The sequence below is a fragment of the Helianthus annuus genome, chromosome 13 (assembly GCF_002127325.2).
Source record: "Helianthus annuus cultivar XRQ/B chromosome 13, HanXRQr2.0-SUNRISE, whole genome shotgun sequence".
NCBI lineage: Eukaryota > Viridiplantae > Streptophyta > Magnoliopsida > Asterales > Asteraceae > Helianthus > Helianthus annuus.
Genome location: NC_035445.2, coordinates 53,824,079 through 53,839,543, shown reverse-complemented (window position 1 = coordinate 53,839,543; position 15,465 = coordinate 53,824,079). Strand labels below are relative to the sequence as shown.

Below are 15,465 nucleotides of genomic sequence, written 5' to 3'. Positions count from 1 at the left end.
ATTCAACATGTCTTAGCACAAATAGGTTATTGAAAACACGCTATATTAAAATAAAGAAACTATTTATTAAATGCAAAAAGTTACATAAAAAGACCATGAACATCTTGTATACATTACATGGCCTTGTCACTTCTATTTTTGTAGGCATAGAAATACAAAGGAAGAGACAAAATTGAAAAAGAAAGGGGAGGCACAAGTAAGTGGACCGGTGTATGTAGGAGATAAGATGAGCTTCGGTCCAAGTGGTCGGGCATTAGATGTAGATTTAGGTTTCCATGTATAGTCTATTTTAATCATTATTTTATTTAATAATTTATCTCTATTATAACTTTCTTTTAACCTTTTATTGGTTGAGGTGGGTCATTATGTTTTGGTTTTGTTAGACATATGATAGATTGGACTCCATGGGTTGACGTGGCTTGGTTCCTAGTTCCTACTTCCTAAAGGCAATCAATCCTATATATATGTTTAAAATAATACATAACTATAATTAACATATATGATGATCATTTGAAATTTATAAGTGTTTAATGAAGCTTTATGAAATATTAATACTTTTATGACACACAATTGATTCAAGAGTAGTCAGCATTTATTTAAACCTGGAAAGTTTAATGGATCGTGATTAGAACACTTACCTATTTTCTTGAATGCCGTTTACACTTGGTGAATTAAAGGGATCGTTCAATAAATGATTGTAGACGGCGTCTTGTATAGCCGATTACGACAGTGATTTACAGGATTTGTTCAATGAACAATAATGATTTTCAAGATGAGAATATCCTGATGAGCCAGCGAATATCGCTTTTGGGAATTTTAAACAAAAAGGGATCGTCTCCTCCTAACAACCAACAAATGTACAACTATAAACAACTCAACAAGCATGACAAGATCTATGACGTTTGTGCTATGTTACAAGGCAACCACAGAAACATTTATGGCTGCTACTCACCCAAATGTAGCACTTGTTGAAGTAGACATCCCTGATGGAGTTGTAGGGTTACTGAAATACGATGGTAAAATTGTGTTATTTGGTGAAGTAAAATAAAGCGTATGTTATAAATGATATTTTATTTTAGTGTGAATGTTCATGGTATATCTATGGACCACACATTTTCGTACCTTCATGATCAATAACTATTTGATTACTGTTTAAATTGTCGACCCCATGGATTCTTTAAATAATATTTGTTAATATTAAAAGAACATATATTTATAAAAAAAAATCATTGAAGAGGGGCACACCTAATAATTTGGCACAAGAAACCCACTAAAGATGCAACCAAATCACACCTTATGGATATGAACGTTGCACCATAAATGAAAGCCATGGTTCCATTTGTTTTGGCTAGTTTGTTTATATTTAACTTTTTTATATATACAAAGATAATTTATGGTGGACCCAATGGCTCCCACCATAGATGCCATTACATATTGCAATACAAATATATATGACTTGTATCATTAGGTCCCATTTCTCAAAATTCTTAGGATAATTTTACAAGCAATTATAGATTTGACCTACCAGCTGTCTTGGTATGAGTATTTGTGTGAACTAAAATTATGAAGTCACATTATGTTGGTAAGAGGAGTATATATCTATCTTTTAATCTTTTATATAGAAAAGTGCTATTATGCATATAAAGAAAGTAGATTAAACTAAGTTATAAATATATGTAAAGTATGAGCATACCGAAGTAGTAAAGACTCATCTCATGTAATATTGATAATTTATTTGTTACATAACATATCTAATACGTATATTATTACGTGTTATTTACAATAATCGCAAACTCTAACCATACATAGGATTGTGCAAATAGATTGCTTATCAAAGCTCACTTAAAATCACCTCACAAATAAACGAGTACAACCAAGATGGATCATTTAAATTTATAGTTGAACAAGGTGAAATCGCTTGTTTGGCTTCCACAAGTAAGCATCTCATTATAGAAACCCAACTCATATTGGTAAAAAAAAACTCATCAGTCTATCTATAATCTATAATACTATATAATACATCTCCTTAGGATTAATATGTAATTTTACCCCTTATTTTTAAGATGGCAGATCAACAGTCTTGCTTGTTCCCTGATCTTTCATCCCTTTCTCCCAATTTTACCCTCAATTCATTGTCAGTCGCCCACAATTTATTCACTTGTTCAATACAATTTCATTTCATGATTAAAACCTTTCAACTTTCTTCAATCGAAATAACCCCCAATCAATTCTGAACACTAAAATTAATTGAAACCCTTTCAAGTTTCTTCAATTAAAACTTTCGTGAAATGTTACCATGGCGATTAAAGGAGTATTTCAAGGGGCAATACCCTATTGAAGATGCTAAACCCACACTCTCTCACCACCACTGGTTCCAGAATTGCCTCATACCTTCTTCATTCACGTATCAAACTCAGGTTCTCATCTACTTTCTTCAATTTCAACTTCTTGATGTTTAATCCTGGTTTGTTTGCTTATGCAGGGTGTTTATTCACGAGGGAAGATACATTCTGAGCTTATTTTCACAACTCGAAAGACCCTCTCTCTCACTGTTTGAAGATCACCGGAGCTTCGCTGGAGGAACCCAAAGTTGCCGGAAAAACCCTCTTGCTCTCCATCGTCGGTATACCCTTCTTTTAGTTGTTCATCATATGTTTCGTCTCTCCATTTTATAAACATACAAAAGCTTGTTTGAATTAAAGTGGCAAACAAAAATGTAACAGTAATAAGGCTGGTCAGGTCAGATGTAGTTGGGTCAAGGGCCGTTTGGGTCAAAGTCAAGTGTAGTCGGGTCATAGGCATATAAATGGCGGTCCAGGTACAATAAAGGAAGTAAGGAACAGGTTTAGAGTTAAGGGTGGCCAGTTGTTTGTTTCTTTACCTCGAGTTAATGTTCGAGGCGGATATGAATGAACGTTCATGTACGGGTCATTTTTATTGGTATTAAAGTGTTAACCTACTCTGGTTATACTTGGTTGGTATAAAGAGAGAGAAACGGGAGTGACAGAGAGGGAGAAGTAGGGAAGCGGTCGGTGGTTTCTGAAGGCAATCGGATCTTCTTCCCAATCAATGAAAACAGAAGGTTGCGGAGGCGGCGTCTAGGAGTTCGGATTTCTTTCCTCCGGCCATCTGACTGACGTTCAGCTGTTGTAGTTCCAGGTATCTCTTATTTTTAAGTGATTCAAACTTCCTGTTTTGATGTTTGTCATATCTTATACCCTGTCATGTTTGGCCGATTTTAAGAAACAAAAGTTATATGATAGCTGGTAGTCGTATTTGTTTTCTTCTGATTATTTTTGTCTCTTTACCATAAACTGTTGCAGTGAAGTTGATAGCAAAGCATGGTAAAAGTGAAAAAGGCATTCAATCTGAGACAAACAAGTTGAGCTACTAATGATGTTTATATATATATATTTTATCAATAACTCAGTGTCAGGGGTGTAACTCATCTGATGCCTACCCTTTGTTTGTCTAAACGTAACTCTGTTTTCGCAATGTTTTAAAAATCTTTGTTAGCGATAGGAGGGTGATGGTGTTTACTGGATGCATATTACTGTTGTTTATACTTCATAGGCAGTTAGATTATATATTACAAAAGGCACTTGTGCTGTAATATAGAGTCCTAAAAACTCTTTTATGAACTTATTCTAGGAAGTTCTCTTTTATGAACATTATGTTTCACACTATCATAATGTTCTTTTATATCACGAAATATTCATGCTGCAGGGATGTGTAATGCACTTGTTGATCAAGAGGATCATAGCAAGAGGAAGAACTTTTTGATCAAGTATGTTTTTATTGACTTACCTTTTATGCCATTTTATTCTGTTAAATAATTTTTTATTTTTCTTTTTCTTAAACATAGGCTCTGTTAAATAATGTTTTCTTTTTCTTTTTCTAAAACCTAGGTTGGTGATTGTTTGGGTACTCTACTTATGACCTTTAAGGCTCCATTTTTGCCTTTATTTGATGAATTATTACCGTACTTGATGCCTATGTGGGTGAGTTTCTTACTTTCATCATATTTTTGTGTTCACTTCTCAATTATAGTTGTTTTGCAAATTCTGTCCGGATGCATGCCTTTAATATGGGATGTTACTTTAGGGAAAAGATAGGACCGATGAGGAGAAAAGAATAGCTATTTGCATATTCGATGACGTTGCTGAGCATTGTGGAGATGCAGCTGTAAAGTGAGTAATCTGTTCTACTTACTTTAGTATTATCGATGTTCTCGGTCTTACTCGTATACATTATTTAATTACTTGTTACAGATATTATGGTACTTTTCTACCATTTGTGCTGGAAGCATGCAATGATACAAGCACGGATATCCGCCATGTATGCATGGTTCTATGCCATGGTGGCCTTTTTTATCTTTTTTGGGCATCCAACTAACATATTTGACACCTGTCAGGCTGCTGTTTACAGGGTTGGCATGTGTGCAGAGTATGGTGGAGTTGCATTCAGACCATATGTTGGCGGTAGGCCTTTTGTTTTGTTTTTGATTTTTATTATCTTCATAATTGGATTATTAGTGAATATTGATTGTCCACCTTTTGCCATTTTATAGAGGCTCTTTCTAGATTGGATGTTGTCATAAGACGTCCCGATGCATTACATCCAGATAATGTAATGGCTTATGACAATGCTGTTTCAGCTCTTGGCAAGATTTGGCAAGTTCACCGTGATAGTATTAATGTTGCTCAGGTAATTTAGTCTTTCTTTATCGTATATATCAAATTAACATGTTCTTAAACCAGTGGCGGACCAAGAAATTTTTTGCTTGGGGTGCGTATGAGGTGTTCAACCATATTTTCAAAGGGTGCGGTCGAGTTTTTTTGTCTAAAATATACACTAAATTTTATTTTTCAAGGGATGTGACCGCCCACCTTGGCCAAAGGGTGGGTCCGCCCCTGTCTTAAACATGATGTTTTTTAGCAAGTATGATTTGTTGGACAACTACGTGATAATTCTAATGTTATAAATCCTGTTTTATTTGGTCAGGTTGTTCCTGCATGGCTAAACTGCTTGCCAATAAAAGGTGACTTGATTGAGGCTAAAGTTGTGCATGATCAGCTTTGCTCAATGGTGGAAAGGTATAGTCTGAAATTTCAAATGAGACTCGAGAACATAAGTTGTCCATTGAATTCTTTAAAATTAATTAGCGCGTTAAATATGAATTGTTTCATTCTTATTGAATTGTATTCAGGTCTGATGGAGAATTGTTAGGGCTTAACCATCAGTATCTTCCAAAGATAGTTGGAGTATTTGCAGATGTACATATATCCACACTCAATTTTTTATTAATTTTATTTCTTCATCTAGATTCTCTAATAATCATGACTTTCACGTATTAGGTTCTTTCTGCTGGTAAAGATTTGGCTTCTGAAGAGACCGCTACTCGAATGATCAATCTTCTGAGGCAGCTTCAGCAAACATTACCACCATCTGCCATGGCATCAACTTTGTCATCGTTACAACCTCAACAACTTGCTCTTCAATCCGTTCTCTCATCCTAGAGGTTTATAAAATCATATCTTTATTCATCTGTTTGGGGTGTGTATTATTTGTTTTTATCCACAACATATACTTGAAATTGAGTTTTGCATGCATTATATTCATACCCATATTATCAACTCCGCCGCAACGCGCGGGTTCCCCACTAGTTTTTTTATTATGTCTATCTACATGTATAAGAAATATCTTTTTTGTTGTTAGCTATTCATCCGTATAAAAATAAAAAATTTAAAATTTTTTTAATAAAGGAGTTGTCTTATCAAGCTACGAGTTTACTCAAGTTTTATACAAAGTTTTTTTTTTAGTTGAGATGACCTGTTCAACTTCAAGCCCAGATTAACATGCTAAAAGCTCTTTCTTGATTTTATGGCTGGTGGTGCATGCCCATTCTTAGTTGGTGGAGTGATTTATCTGGTTAATTCTGTTATCGATCGAGTGTCTCCCACGTTCGATCGTACTCATAATCGCACCAGTTCTCTAAGGTGAATAGTCTCTGGTCGATGAAACAATATAGGTAAAGGAAGTTGACAGAATAGATCCATAACCTCGAGAAAAAGGATTAGCTCTGAAAATTAGGAACGAAGATCCTTGTCTTAAATTCGTCGACAGTCGATGAAATACTCGAGAAACTAACACAACTTTCTTAAATTTTATAAAATTCTCTATGGATCTATCACATCATATTATAACTATATAATTCTACTATTCCACATGATTAGGCTACTAAAGTTGGCATGACAATCATCATAAACATGAACCACTTAACAAACATCTCATCAAACTACAACCAACCCCCTAAACTTTCCCCATATTTCACTTTCATACCCTTTCTTCTTCATATATATACACACCACCATGAATCTCACTCCATTACTCTCTTCCCCTCAATTTCCCCAATCACAGCTATGGGTTTCCCTGTTGGTTACACCGATCTATACCTCCCCAAACTCTTTCTACACCTCCTAACCCTTCTGGGTCTCATCCGTAAACTTATCTCCTCCATTTTCCGATTCGTCGGTCTCAGCGATTTCCTCGAACCCGAATTCTCATCCGACCCGACCCGAAACGAACAAGTTACACATTTCCACTCAATATCCGCTCTCCTGATTCGCGAGCTCCTCCCGGTTGTTAAGTTCTCGGAGCTAGTGGATCCGCCGGAGAGTTGTGCGGTTTGTTTGTATGAATTTGAAGCCGGTGATGAGATCCGGCAGCTTATCAATTGCCGACATATATTTCATCAGTGTTGTCTGGACCGTTGGATGGATCATGATCAGAAAACTTGTCCGCTTTGTCGGACAACGTTTGTACCTCATGATTTACGGGATTCCTTTAATGAACGATTGTGGGCGGATTCAGGTGTAGCAGAAGCAGAGTGTGATTCGTCGTTGGTTAGTGTTAGAAATTGATTTTAGTTTTTTGATGAACAGATTAGAGAATTATATGGAAAATTGTATAGACGAAACAATGGATTAGAGTTAATGGATGGATATATTGATTTCTTTTTTCTTTATTTTGATCTATTTAATCAAAAAGATTGATCGTGAACTTCTCAAATTTATTGTTTAATTCGATTAACAATAACTATGTTACTAACACTTGTAAAATGTTTAGTTCGATTAACTATAACTATTTACTAACACTTGTAAAAACTTATCAATCGGAAAACAAATTTTTGAAATCAACTTCGGTATGTCAACATTACCACTTTGATACATATTTATTTAGTGAAAATTACAGCATTGGTGCCAAACTTTGCGACAGGTAACCTCTTTAGTCCTCGCCCACAGATGAAGTTATATATATATATATATATATATATATATATATATATATATATATATATATATATATATTTTGTTGATTTCTTGTGAAAAAATAGCAAAATACCCTTAGGCTAAAAAACAATTTTTTTTTTCGAACGACCAACGAATCCTTCAAATAGGCTACTAGTGAAATTCACTACATCGAGATATACTCGCCTCCGAACCGGGGAAAACCCTCACCTATGGCCGAAGCCCGTGAGCACTCGCCTCAGTTCAAGGATCGAACTAGCGATCTCCACCTATTCGCCTAGTCTTCCATCATCACCAGGTGCCGCAGAAAATAATGGGAAGGGCAGAAATCAAACTTGGGTCCTTTAGAACATAAAGTCTCTCCCTTACCACTCCACCACCACCTCATTTGCTAAAAAAACAAACTAAAATGTCCCAACTTCTACCCTCACCCTTTGGCTGGCAATTTTAGACATGTACAGGAATACACGACATGAATCTACACGAAGTTAACAGGTATCATGTATGGCCTTAACAGGTAGCAGGTACTAAACAGGTAAACACGAAAATACCTGTTAATTTTCGTGTCTAAACAGGTAAAATACATGTATACCTGTTTAGACCTGTTAACAATTTTAATATAATAAAAATATAATTTAGTGGGACCATGTGATTTGAAAACCTGATCTTATTACTTATCTCTCTAGTTTTCGTAGCCTTTTCGGCCCGTTCCCATTCCAATGGACATATTAAAAAAAACCCTAATTCTTCACTTCTCCAGCACCACTCCCAGCGACACCACCCCAACCACCGGCCGTCGAGAAGAAAGACCCATGTGAACTTTGAATTGAAGATCTGAGAAGAAAAACCCATGTGAACTTGCGTTTATGCATTATTTAAGCATATTGTGAACTTTTGATTCACTAAACAGGTTCCTAGATATGTAATTATTGAAACATTCGTAAAAAGGTATTAACAGGTAATTATTGTGTATACCTGTTAAAAAGTATTTCGTGTTCGTGTATGGAAAACTGGACACGAAACCTTATCATGTCCTGTTCGTGTATGGGATTTCGTGTATTATCGTGTACAGCTATACACTATGTTAGCCCTACCCCACCCTCACCCAGCTTAGCTTCCATCCATCCCCCCACCCTAAAACCGTTTCCGATACAGTGACTAATATCACAATCTTCGATGCCTTATTCTTCAAAAGCGCATGGGTTTTATATAATCGATGAGATGGTGTGTCAAAGACTCCCTTGATTTCCATAGAGATGACGATTTAGGAAGTGGCGGGCTTTTCATGGGCCAGGGGGTCTTCGGCCCTGTGTTTTTTCACTTCGTAGTGCTAAATTTTACGATTTCTTTGATGGCGCTTAAGCATTTTATAGTCTAGTTATCAGTTGTATGTGCTACTTACTTCATCAAACTAGTTTTGTGCAGGCTAATATAAATCATTTATTTAAGTATCAATCTGAAGATGACTTGCTTAATAGATGAGGTAACCCAAACATAACTTATTTAATAAATGAGATGATTCGTTTTCCCATTTAAGAGTTTTTAAAAACAAGTGTTAAATGCCATTTTAGTCCCTGTGGTTTGGACCATTTTGCCAGTTTAGTCCAAAGGTTTCATTTTTCACCTATGGGTCCATAAAGGTTTCACCGTTGCCATTTTAGTCCACTGGGTTAATTTCATCCATTTTTTTTGTTAACGAGAAGGGCAATTCGGTCATTTTAAATGTAATTCTATTAACTAGAAGGGCAATTCGGCCATATAAAATGACCGAACTGTCTTTCTCGTTAACAGAAATAATGGATGAAGTTAACCCAGTGGACTAAAATGGCAATGGTGAAACCTTTTTGGACCCACAGGCAAAGAATGAAACCTTTGGACTAAACTGGCAAAATGACCCAAACCACAGGGACTAAAATGGCATTTAACTCTAAAAACAATCATAGTCAGGGGCGGAGCTTTTAAGGGGCAAAGGGGTGCACCTGCCCCCACCAATGTTTCGATTATTTGTGTGATTTCTCTGATTTTTCGTCCAAATTTTTAAAAATTATATAGGTCCACCCCCGCAAATTATTTTTCCTAAAAAAATCCGTGTCCCTACTAAGTTTATTGTCCTAAAAAATTATGCATATTTTCGTATTCAGTTAAAAGAAATGTGAAGAATGAGGCTATTAGTAATTTTTTATAATTGATTTTAAACATGAAGTGAATTTAAATAAAGTCTGAAACTAGTTTTTATATAAATGAAACTTAAGTGTTCAAATTTAGTTTTTTCTATGTGTAAGAACGGGTTCTTTGAACGAATGAAGATTATTTTGTTTTATTTAGAGTTATTATTTTTTGACCCAACCAGGATTGAATATTCGACCCAAGCATATATAACCTGAAACATAGCGATAGGAATTTTTTTTGGGTCCCATAACTTTTCGTTCCGTGAAACTTTTGGTCAAAGGTCTCCCACTGATCATAGTTTAATTTTAGAGGAAGTTACTAAAATAAGTTGAAGGATGTGGAGGTGAGTTTATTAATATTTGGAATATTAGATTTTAATAATCCCAACTATTCGTCATTGGCTACCAACAATCCAAACTCAAAAAATAACCATTGGTAGTCCCAACTATTGACATATTGGCCAAAAATGGACCCTGACTAACAGAACCCTAACGCCGTTAGTCTTCGGTCGCCGAAAACCGATTTTGGTTAGAAAAGGGTTTCTAAAGGTCCGATCTAAGGTTTCAAAGAGGTTTGAGATAAAAATGTTGAGTTTCTGGCCAAAAAGTTGAGTTTTCCGGCCAAAATTAAGTTTTCCGACGAAAAAGGAGTTTTCCGGCGATTTCAATAACTGGGACTTTTACTAGAAAAAAGATTCCTAAAGGTCCATAATAAAGTTACAAAGAGATTTGAGACGAAAACGTTAAGTTTTTCGGCTAAAAACGTTTTTCCGGCGACCGGAGACTAACGACGTTAGGGTTCTGTTAGTCAGGGTCCATTGGAGGCTAATATGTTAATAATTGAAACTGCCAGTGATTATTTTTTTAAATTGAGACTATTAGCGGCGAACGACAAATAGTTGTAATTATTAAAATCCAATATTCCTTAATATTTTTGAGTAACATTCTCTAAAATTTACCAACTTTGTTTTTTCAGTAACTTTAATCATTACTTCAAACCGCCTTACTCATTCGCACCTCCACATCTTTCCATTATTTCCGTTTGGTTCCTTTACTCTTGAACTAAATACATAAACTTAAATTAATTAATTAACTCTATAACATTTTGGAAGTTGGATGACCAGTGCCTGACACCTGTGTGTCAACTTGCTATTTGTCCACCTTTTTTTATTTTTTATTTTTTTTTGCAATTTTTTTGTTTCTTTTGGTGCAAAGTTATCGTTTGACTGGTTGTTAAAACCCGTTGATTCATAAGAAGGGTAGACGGCGGGGTTTTTGGTAAGGTTCGTTTTCCGGCAAACGAAGGTGTTGTATGAGACATCGATCAAATACAAGGACGTTGTGTGGAGTCCGGTGACCACCACGTCACAGCAATAATGGCTGTGTTGGTGCTTTCCGGCGATTTTCTAAAGAGAGAGTGAGATGATGGATCGTTACGAGGAGGTGGCGCGTATGGAGATAGAGTGATGAGTGTCTGTGTGAAGCAGGGATAGAAAGAGATGGGGGTAAAATCGTAAAAACAGGTCACCGGAGTTGTTCCGGTCGGCGAAGGTGGCAAAAAGTTGGTTGGGACTCGATGGCGGGTGGAGAGCTAGAGAGAGGAGGTCTCATTTGGGGGAAAGTTGATTTTATTCTGGTAAATATCACTATACCAGGTACTGTGGACCATGGTTTTGATTCTCTGCGTTGAAAAATACAAAAAAGGCTGAAATAATCACTGGACAGGTGCACTCTAGCAGATGTTAGCAGATGTATATCCATATTTGCCTTGGTTGAGGAAAACAATTAACTTTATAGGATATAACTGGTAACATATATCATATAGGCATATAATGAAAAAAGTCTACTAAGCTAATCTGATTTACCAAAACATGTCATAAAATTATTTTTTTTATGAAAAAAGTATTTATAATTTACTTCTCCGGAATCTAAAATTCTCTTCAATATATTTAATCTACCTCTTAATTTAGAAAATAAATATGATAAACCATAAAAAAATCTACGTCTTAAAGTTTCTTTACTATTTTCGTTATTATAAAGGTGTATGTATATATGGTTGCTATACATAGAATATTGAATTAATAGCCAAAATGGTCCCTAAGGTTTGCTTACTTTTGCCACTTTAGTCCAAAATCCAAAATTTTTAAATCTGGGTCCCTAAGGTTTGCATTTTGTTGCCATTTTAGTCCAAATTTCAAAAACTCCTTTTTGACTGTTGCAACCAGCCTATTTTTTCCTTTTGTGCAGGGGTATTTTGGTCATTTTTATGAGTTATTATAACAAACTCAGATCAAGAACCCAGAATACCCCTGTGCAAAAGGACAAAATAGGCTGGTTGCAACAGTAAAAAAAGGACGTTTTTGAAATTTGGACTAAAATGGCAACAAAATGCAAACCTCAGGGACCCAGATTTAAAAATTTTGGATTTTGGACTAAAGTGGCAAAAGTGAGCAAACCTCAGGGACCATTTTGGCTATTAACTCTAGAATATTTATGTCTGTAGTTTTATATTCGTTAATAATATAATATAATATAATTGGTTCTCATTTGTGTTTTCTCCTTCATTTAAACACTAACACTTAACTTTATTGAAATTGTATCATAGATCCAAATATTGGAGGAAAATTGACTTCCCTTTAAACATAACTTGACGCGTGAAAAATGAATAAATGATAACTTTGCAATTCAACTGAAAAAAAATTAAAAAACATAGAACATTTCACACTCATGATTCTTTTATAATTTTCGATCGACGTAAAACATGTGTCGATATACTATTGGATATATTTCTTTCAGTTGCTATACCGAGTGATGGTACCGAACCAATACCAACCGAAACCCCGCAGTGAAGCGCGGGGGCTTTTTGCTAGTTGTTAACTAATAATGAGATATGAAATATAGAAATTAGAAATACATCAATTAAAAAAAATACTTTGAGTTAGAAACACCGGTTATTTAAGTTGTTACTAAGTAACGAGGTATAAATCATATTCATAAGTAAACATAAACGGGTCGATCCAAAACATTACACAAACAAAATATTATCTTATGTATGAGTTAAAGTTGATAATATATGATCGATGTTCACCTATTCAACATGTCTTAGCACAAATAGGTTATTGAAAACAGGCTATATTAAAATAAAGAAAGGATATATTAAATACAAAAGGTTACATAAAAAGACCATGAACATCTTGTATACATTACATGGCCTTGTCACTTCTATTTTTGTAGGCATAGAAATACAAAGGAAGAGACAAAATTGAAAAAGAAAGGGGAGGCACAAGTAAGTGGACCGGTGTATGTAGGAGATAAGATGAGCTTCGGTCCAAGTGGTCGGGCATTAGATGTAGATTTAGGTTTCCATGTATAGTCTATTTTTATATTATTTTATTTAATAATTTATCTCTATTATAACTATCTTTTAACCTTTTATTGGTTGAGGTGGGTCATTATGTTTTGGTTTTGTTAGACATATGATAGATCGGACTCCATGGGTTGACGTGGCTTGGTTCTTAGTTTCTACTTTCTAAAGAGAAATCAATCCTATATATCTTGAAGATAATACATAAATCATATAATTATCATATATGATGATTAGTTGAAACTTATAATTTTTTAATTAAATGAGCGAATTTCAAAATTTGTCCTTTATCTTTATATTAAATTTCAGGCGGTGTCCTTTGCTTTAAAAATTGATGAAATGTGTACTTAATGTTTTAAAACGTTACACATTATGTCCTTTAACGCTGACTCGGTTAGATTTCTTCGTTACATCAGGTCACATAGACCCCACATGAGGGCAAAATAGTCTTTTTATATTTTTAATAAAAAAAACAAAATTTAATATAAAAACCCTCTTTCCCTCTCCTCACTCTCCTCTCCCTTTCTTTCTCTCTAAAATCAACAATTCAATTCAGGCAAAACATAACCTACATCAAGACAACTTATGTTTATGCTTTTGTCCAGTTAAATCAAATTACAACTCAAAAACCTTCTACTTTGTCTTAAATTTCAGATGATTTCCTTATTTTTTTTAATTCAAGATTACAAGAAGAACATTGAATGTGTTAATCTTTATTTGTTACCTTTTTCACACCTATAGATTTGTTAATTGGTGGTGGATTGTGGTGGGGTGGATGATGGTGTGTGGTGGGTGGTGGATTGTGGTGGGTGAATGAGAAAGAGGTGAAAATATATAAACAGGTTTTTGAAGTTATTACCTAGATATATACATTAGTTTTTTAGTTTTTAATTACTTTTTACTTATTTATTAAAATATTTTAAAATAAATAGCTAAAATGGTTAAACTACCCTTGTGTGATTTGATTTAACAGAAAATTTTAATAGGGTTAGGATCAAAGGACGTACCATGCAAGATTTTGAAATAATATGTACAAAACTTGTCAGTTTTAAAGACAAAGGACACCGATTGAAATTTGGTATATAGATAAAGGACAAATCTGAAACCAGTTTATAAGAAATAATTTTTAAATAATTTTGATGATACGGAGTTGCTCCAAGAGCAGTTAGTTTGTTAATCATATCCACTGGATCATTGTATTATATTGATAATGAGGGAAAATATCAAATAGGAAGTTTAATTTGGATAGGAAGGATAGAAAGCAATAAGAGGAGGACACGTGGCAAAGTTGAAAAAAATATAAGGAGAGACATTTTAGTCAAAGCTCACTATCTTCCAACAGCTTCTGCAATTCATTTCTCTTCCCTGTATACTCAAATCCACCATTTTCAAAACCATAAACTACTATCTCACCACCTCCACCTCCACCTCCACCACCACCTACGATCGCCACCATCTTGCCGGAAACTAGATCTGAAACCACCACCACATTCAACCACCTGTTGGGATTTTCAGATCTGAAACCACCATTCCACCATCCACCGCCACCGCTCCACCGTCCCCCGCCACCGCAACAAGTTTCGCCATGGTGTGTCGGAGTTCTTTCTCCGTCCACCGTCGCTAATCGGAGTTCTTTTGTAAGTTGTGTTATTTTTTATTTTCATTGCGTTTTAGGTTATCAAACCTCAATTGCGTTTTTCATCACATTATGTTTTAGTTAGAGCTCTTTTCATTTTTTTTCTTCTAAATGTTAAAGCAGAGGCATGACCATGCAAAAATAGAAGCATGATCATGTTGGAACAAAGGCATGACCACGTTAAAACCGATTGCGTTTTAGAACCTGCAGTGAAAAAAACATGGTCATGCTAAGATAGAGGCATGATCATGTTGGAACTAAGACATACCAATGTTAAAACTACATTGCTTTTTAGAACCTATGTAAAAACTCCATTGCTTTTTAGAACATACAGTGCAAAATATTGATTTTGGGTTTCATACAACCTGGAGTGTAAAGAACATGATCATGCTAAAATAGAAGCATGGTCATGTTGGAACAAAAGCATGACCATGTTAAAACATAAACATAAACATGGCCATGTTAAAACTCTATTGCTTTATAGAACCTCATGTGCAAAAATATTGATTTTGGGTGTCATTGCGTTTTACAAGCAAAGAACATGATAATGCTAAAATAGAAGCATGGTCATGTTGGAACAAAAGCATGACCATGTTAAAACATAAATATGGACATGTTAAACTCAATTTCTTTTTAGAACCTCCTATGCAAAATATTGATTTCGGGTGTCATTGCGTTTTACAAGCAAAGAACATGATCATGCTAAAATAGAAGCATGGTCATGTTGGAACAAAAGCATGACCATGTTAAAACATAAACATGGCCATGTTAAAACTCCATTTCTTTTTAGAACCTCCTATGTAAAATATAAATTTTGGGTGTCGTTGCGTTTTACAAGCAAAGAACATGATAATGCTAAAATAGAAGCATGGTCATGTTGGAACAAAAGCTTGACCATGTTAAAACTCCATTGCTTTTTAGAACCTCCTGTGCAAAATATTGATTTTGGGTGTCATTGCGGTTTACAACCTAGAGTGCAAAGAACAT

The 15,465-nt window shown here is 34.9% G+C and overlaps 2 protein-coding genes across 5 annotated transcripts; both read left to right on the top strand.

The window, feature by feature from the left end:
• The first annotated feature begins 2,096 nt into the window (after positions 1-2,096).
• On the top strand, positions 2,097-5,636 carry LOC110897815 (importin-5). 4 transcript variants are annotated; one of them, XM_035981554.1, is made up of 12 exons: positions 2,097-2,404; positions 2,483-2,623; positions 2,987-3,159; positions 3,727-3,787; positions 3,909-4,001; positions 4,105-4,190; positions 4,272-4,338; positions 4,415-4,481; positions 4,571-4,707; positions 5,005-5,096; positions 5,210-5,276; positions 5,358-5,636. In XM_035981554.1, the coding sequence occupies exons 5-12, from the start codon at positions 3,936-3,938 to the stop codon at positions 5,517-5,519; spliced, it is 744 nt and encodes a 247-aa protein (XP_035837447.1). In that variant the 5' UTR covers positions 2,097-2,404; positions 2,483-2,623; positions 2,987-3,159; positions 3,727-3,787; positions 3,909-3,935; the 3' UTR covers positions 5,520-5,636. The 4 variants fall into 4 exon arrangements, with proteins under 4 accessions (XP_035837447.1, XP_022000236.1, XP_035837446.1 ...); XM_022144544.2 differs by having other exon boundaries at positions 2,097-2,417; XM_035981553.1 differs by adding an exon at positions 3,324-3,381 and having other exon boundaries at positions 2,097-2,623.
• Positions 5,637-6,244: 608 nt separating this feature from the next.
• On the top strand, positions 6,245-7,071 carry LOC110897814 (E3 ubiquitin-protein ligase RHA1B-like). Its single transcript, XM_022144543.2, has one exon. It carries the CDS (start codon positions 6,252-6,254, stop codon positions 6,921-6,923), a length of 672 nt encoding a protein of 223 aa, XP_022000235.2. The 5' UTR covers positions 6,245-6,251; the 3' UTR covers positions 6,924-7,071.
• Positions 7,072-15,465: the final 8,394 nt, after the last annotated feature.

Coding starts and splice junctions, on each gene's coding strand:
- LOC110897815 (XM_035981554.1), top strand. CDS start 3,936: ATGACCTTTAAGGCTCCATTTTTGCCTTTATTTGATGAATTATTACCG. Junction 4,191..4,271: donor TGTGGAGATGCAGCTGTAAA/GTGAGTAATCTG, acceptor TACTTGTTACAG/ATATTATGGTACTTTTCTAC. Junction 4,482..4,570: donor ATTCAGACCATATGTTGGCG/GTAGGCCTTTTG, acceptor GCCATTTTATAG/AGGCTCTTTCTAGATTGGAT.
- LOC110897814 (XM_022144543.2), top strand. CDS start 6,252: ATGACAATCATCATAAACATGAACCACTTAACAAACATCTCATCAAAC.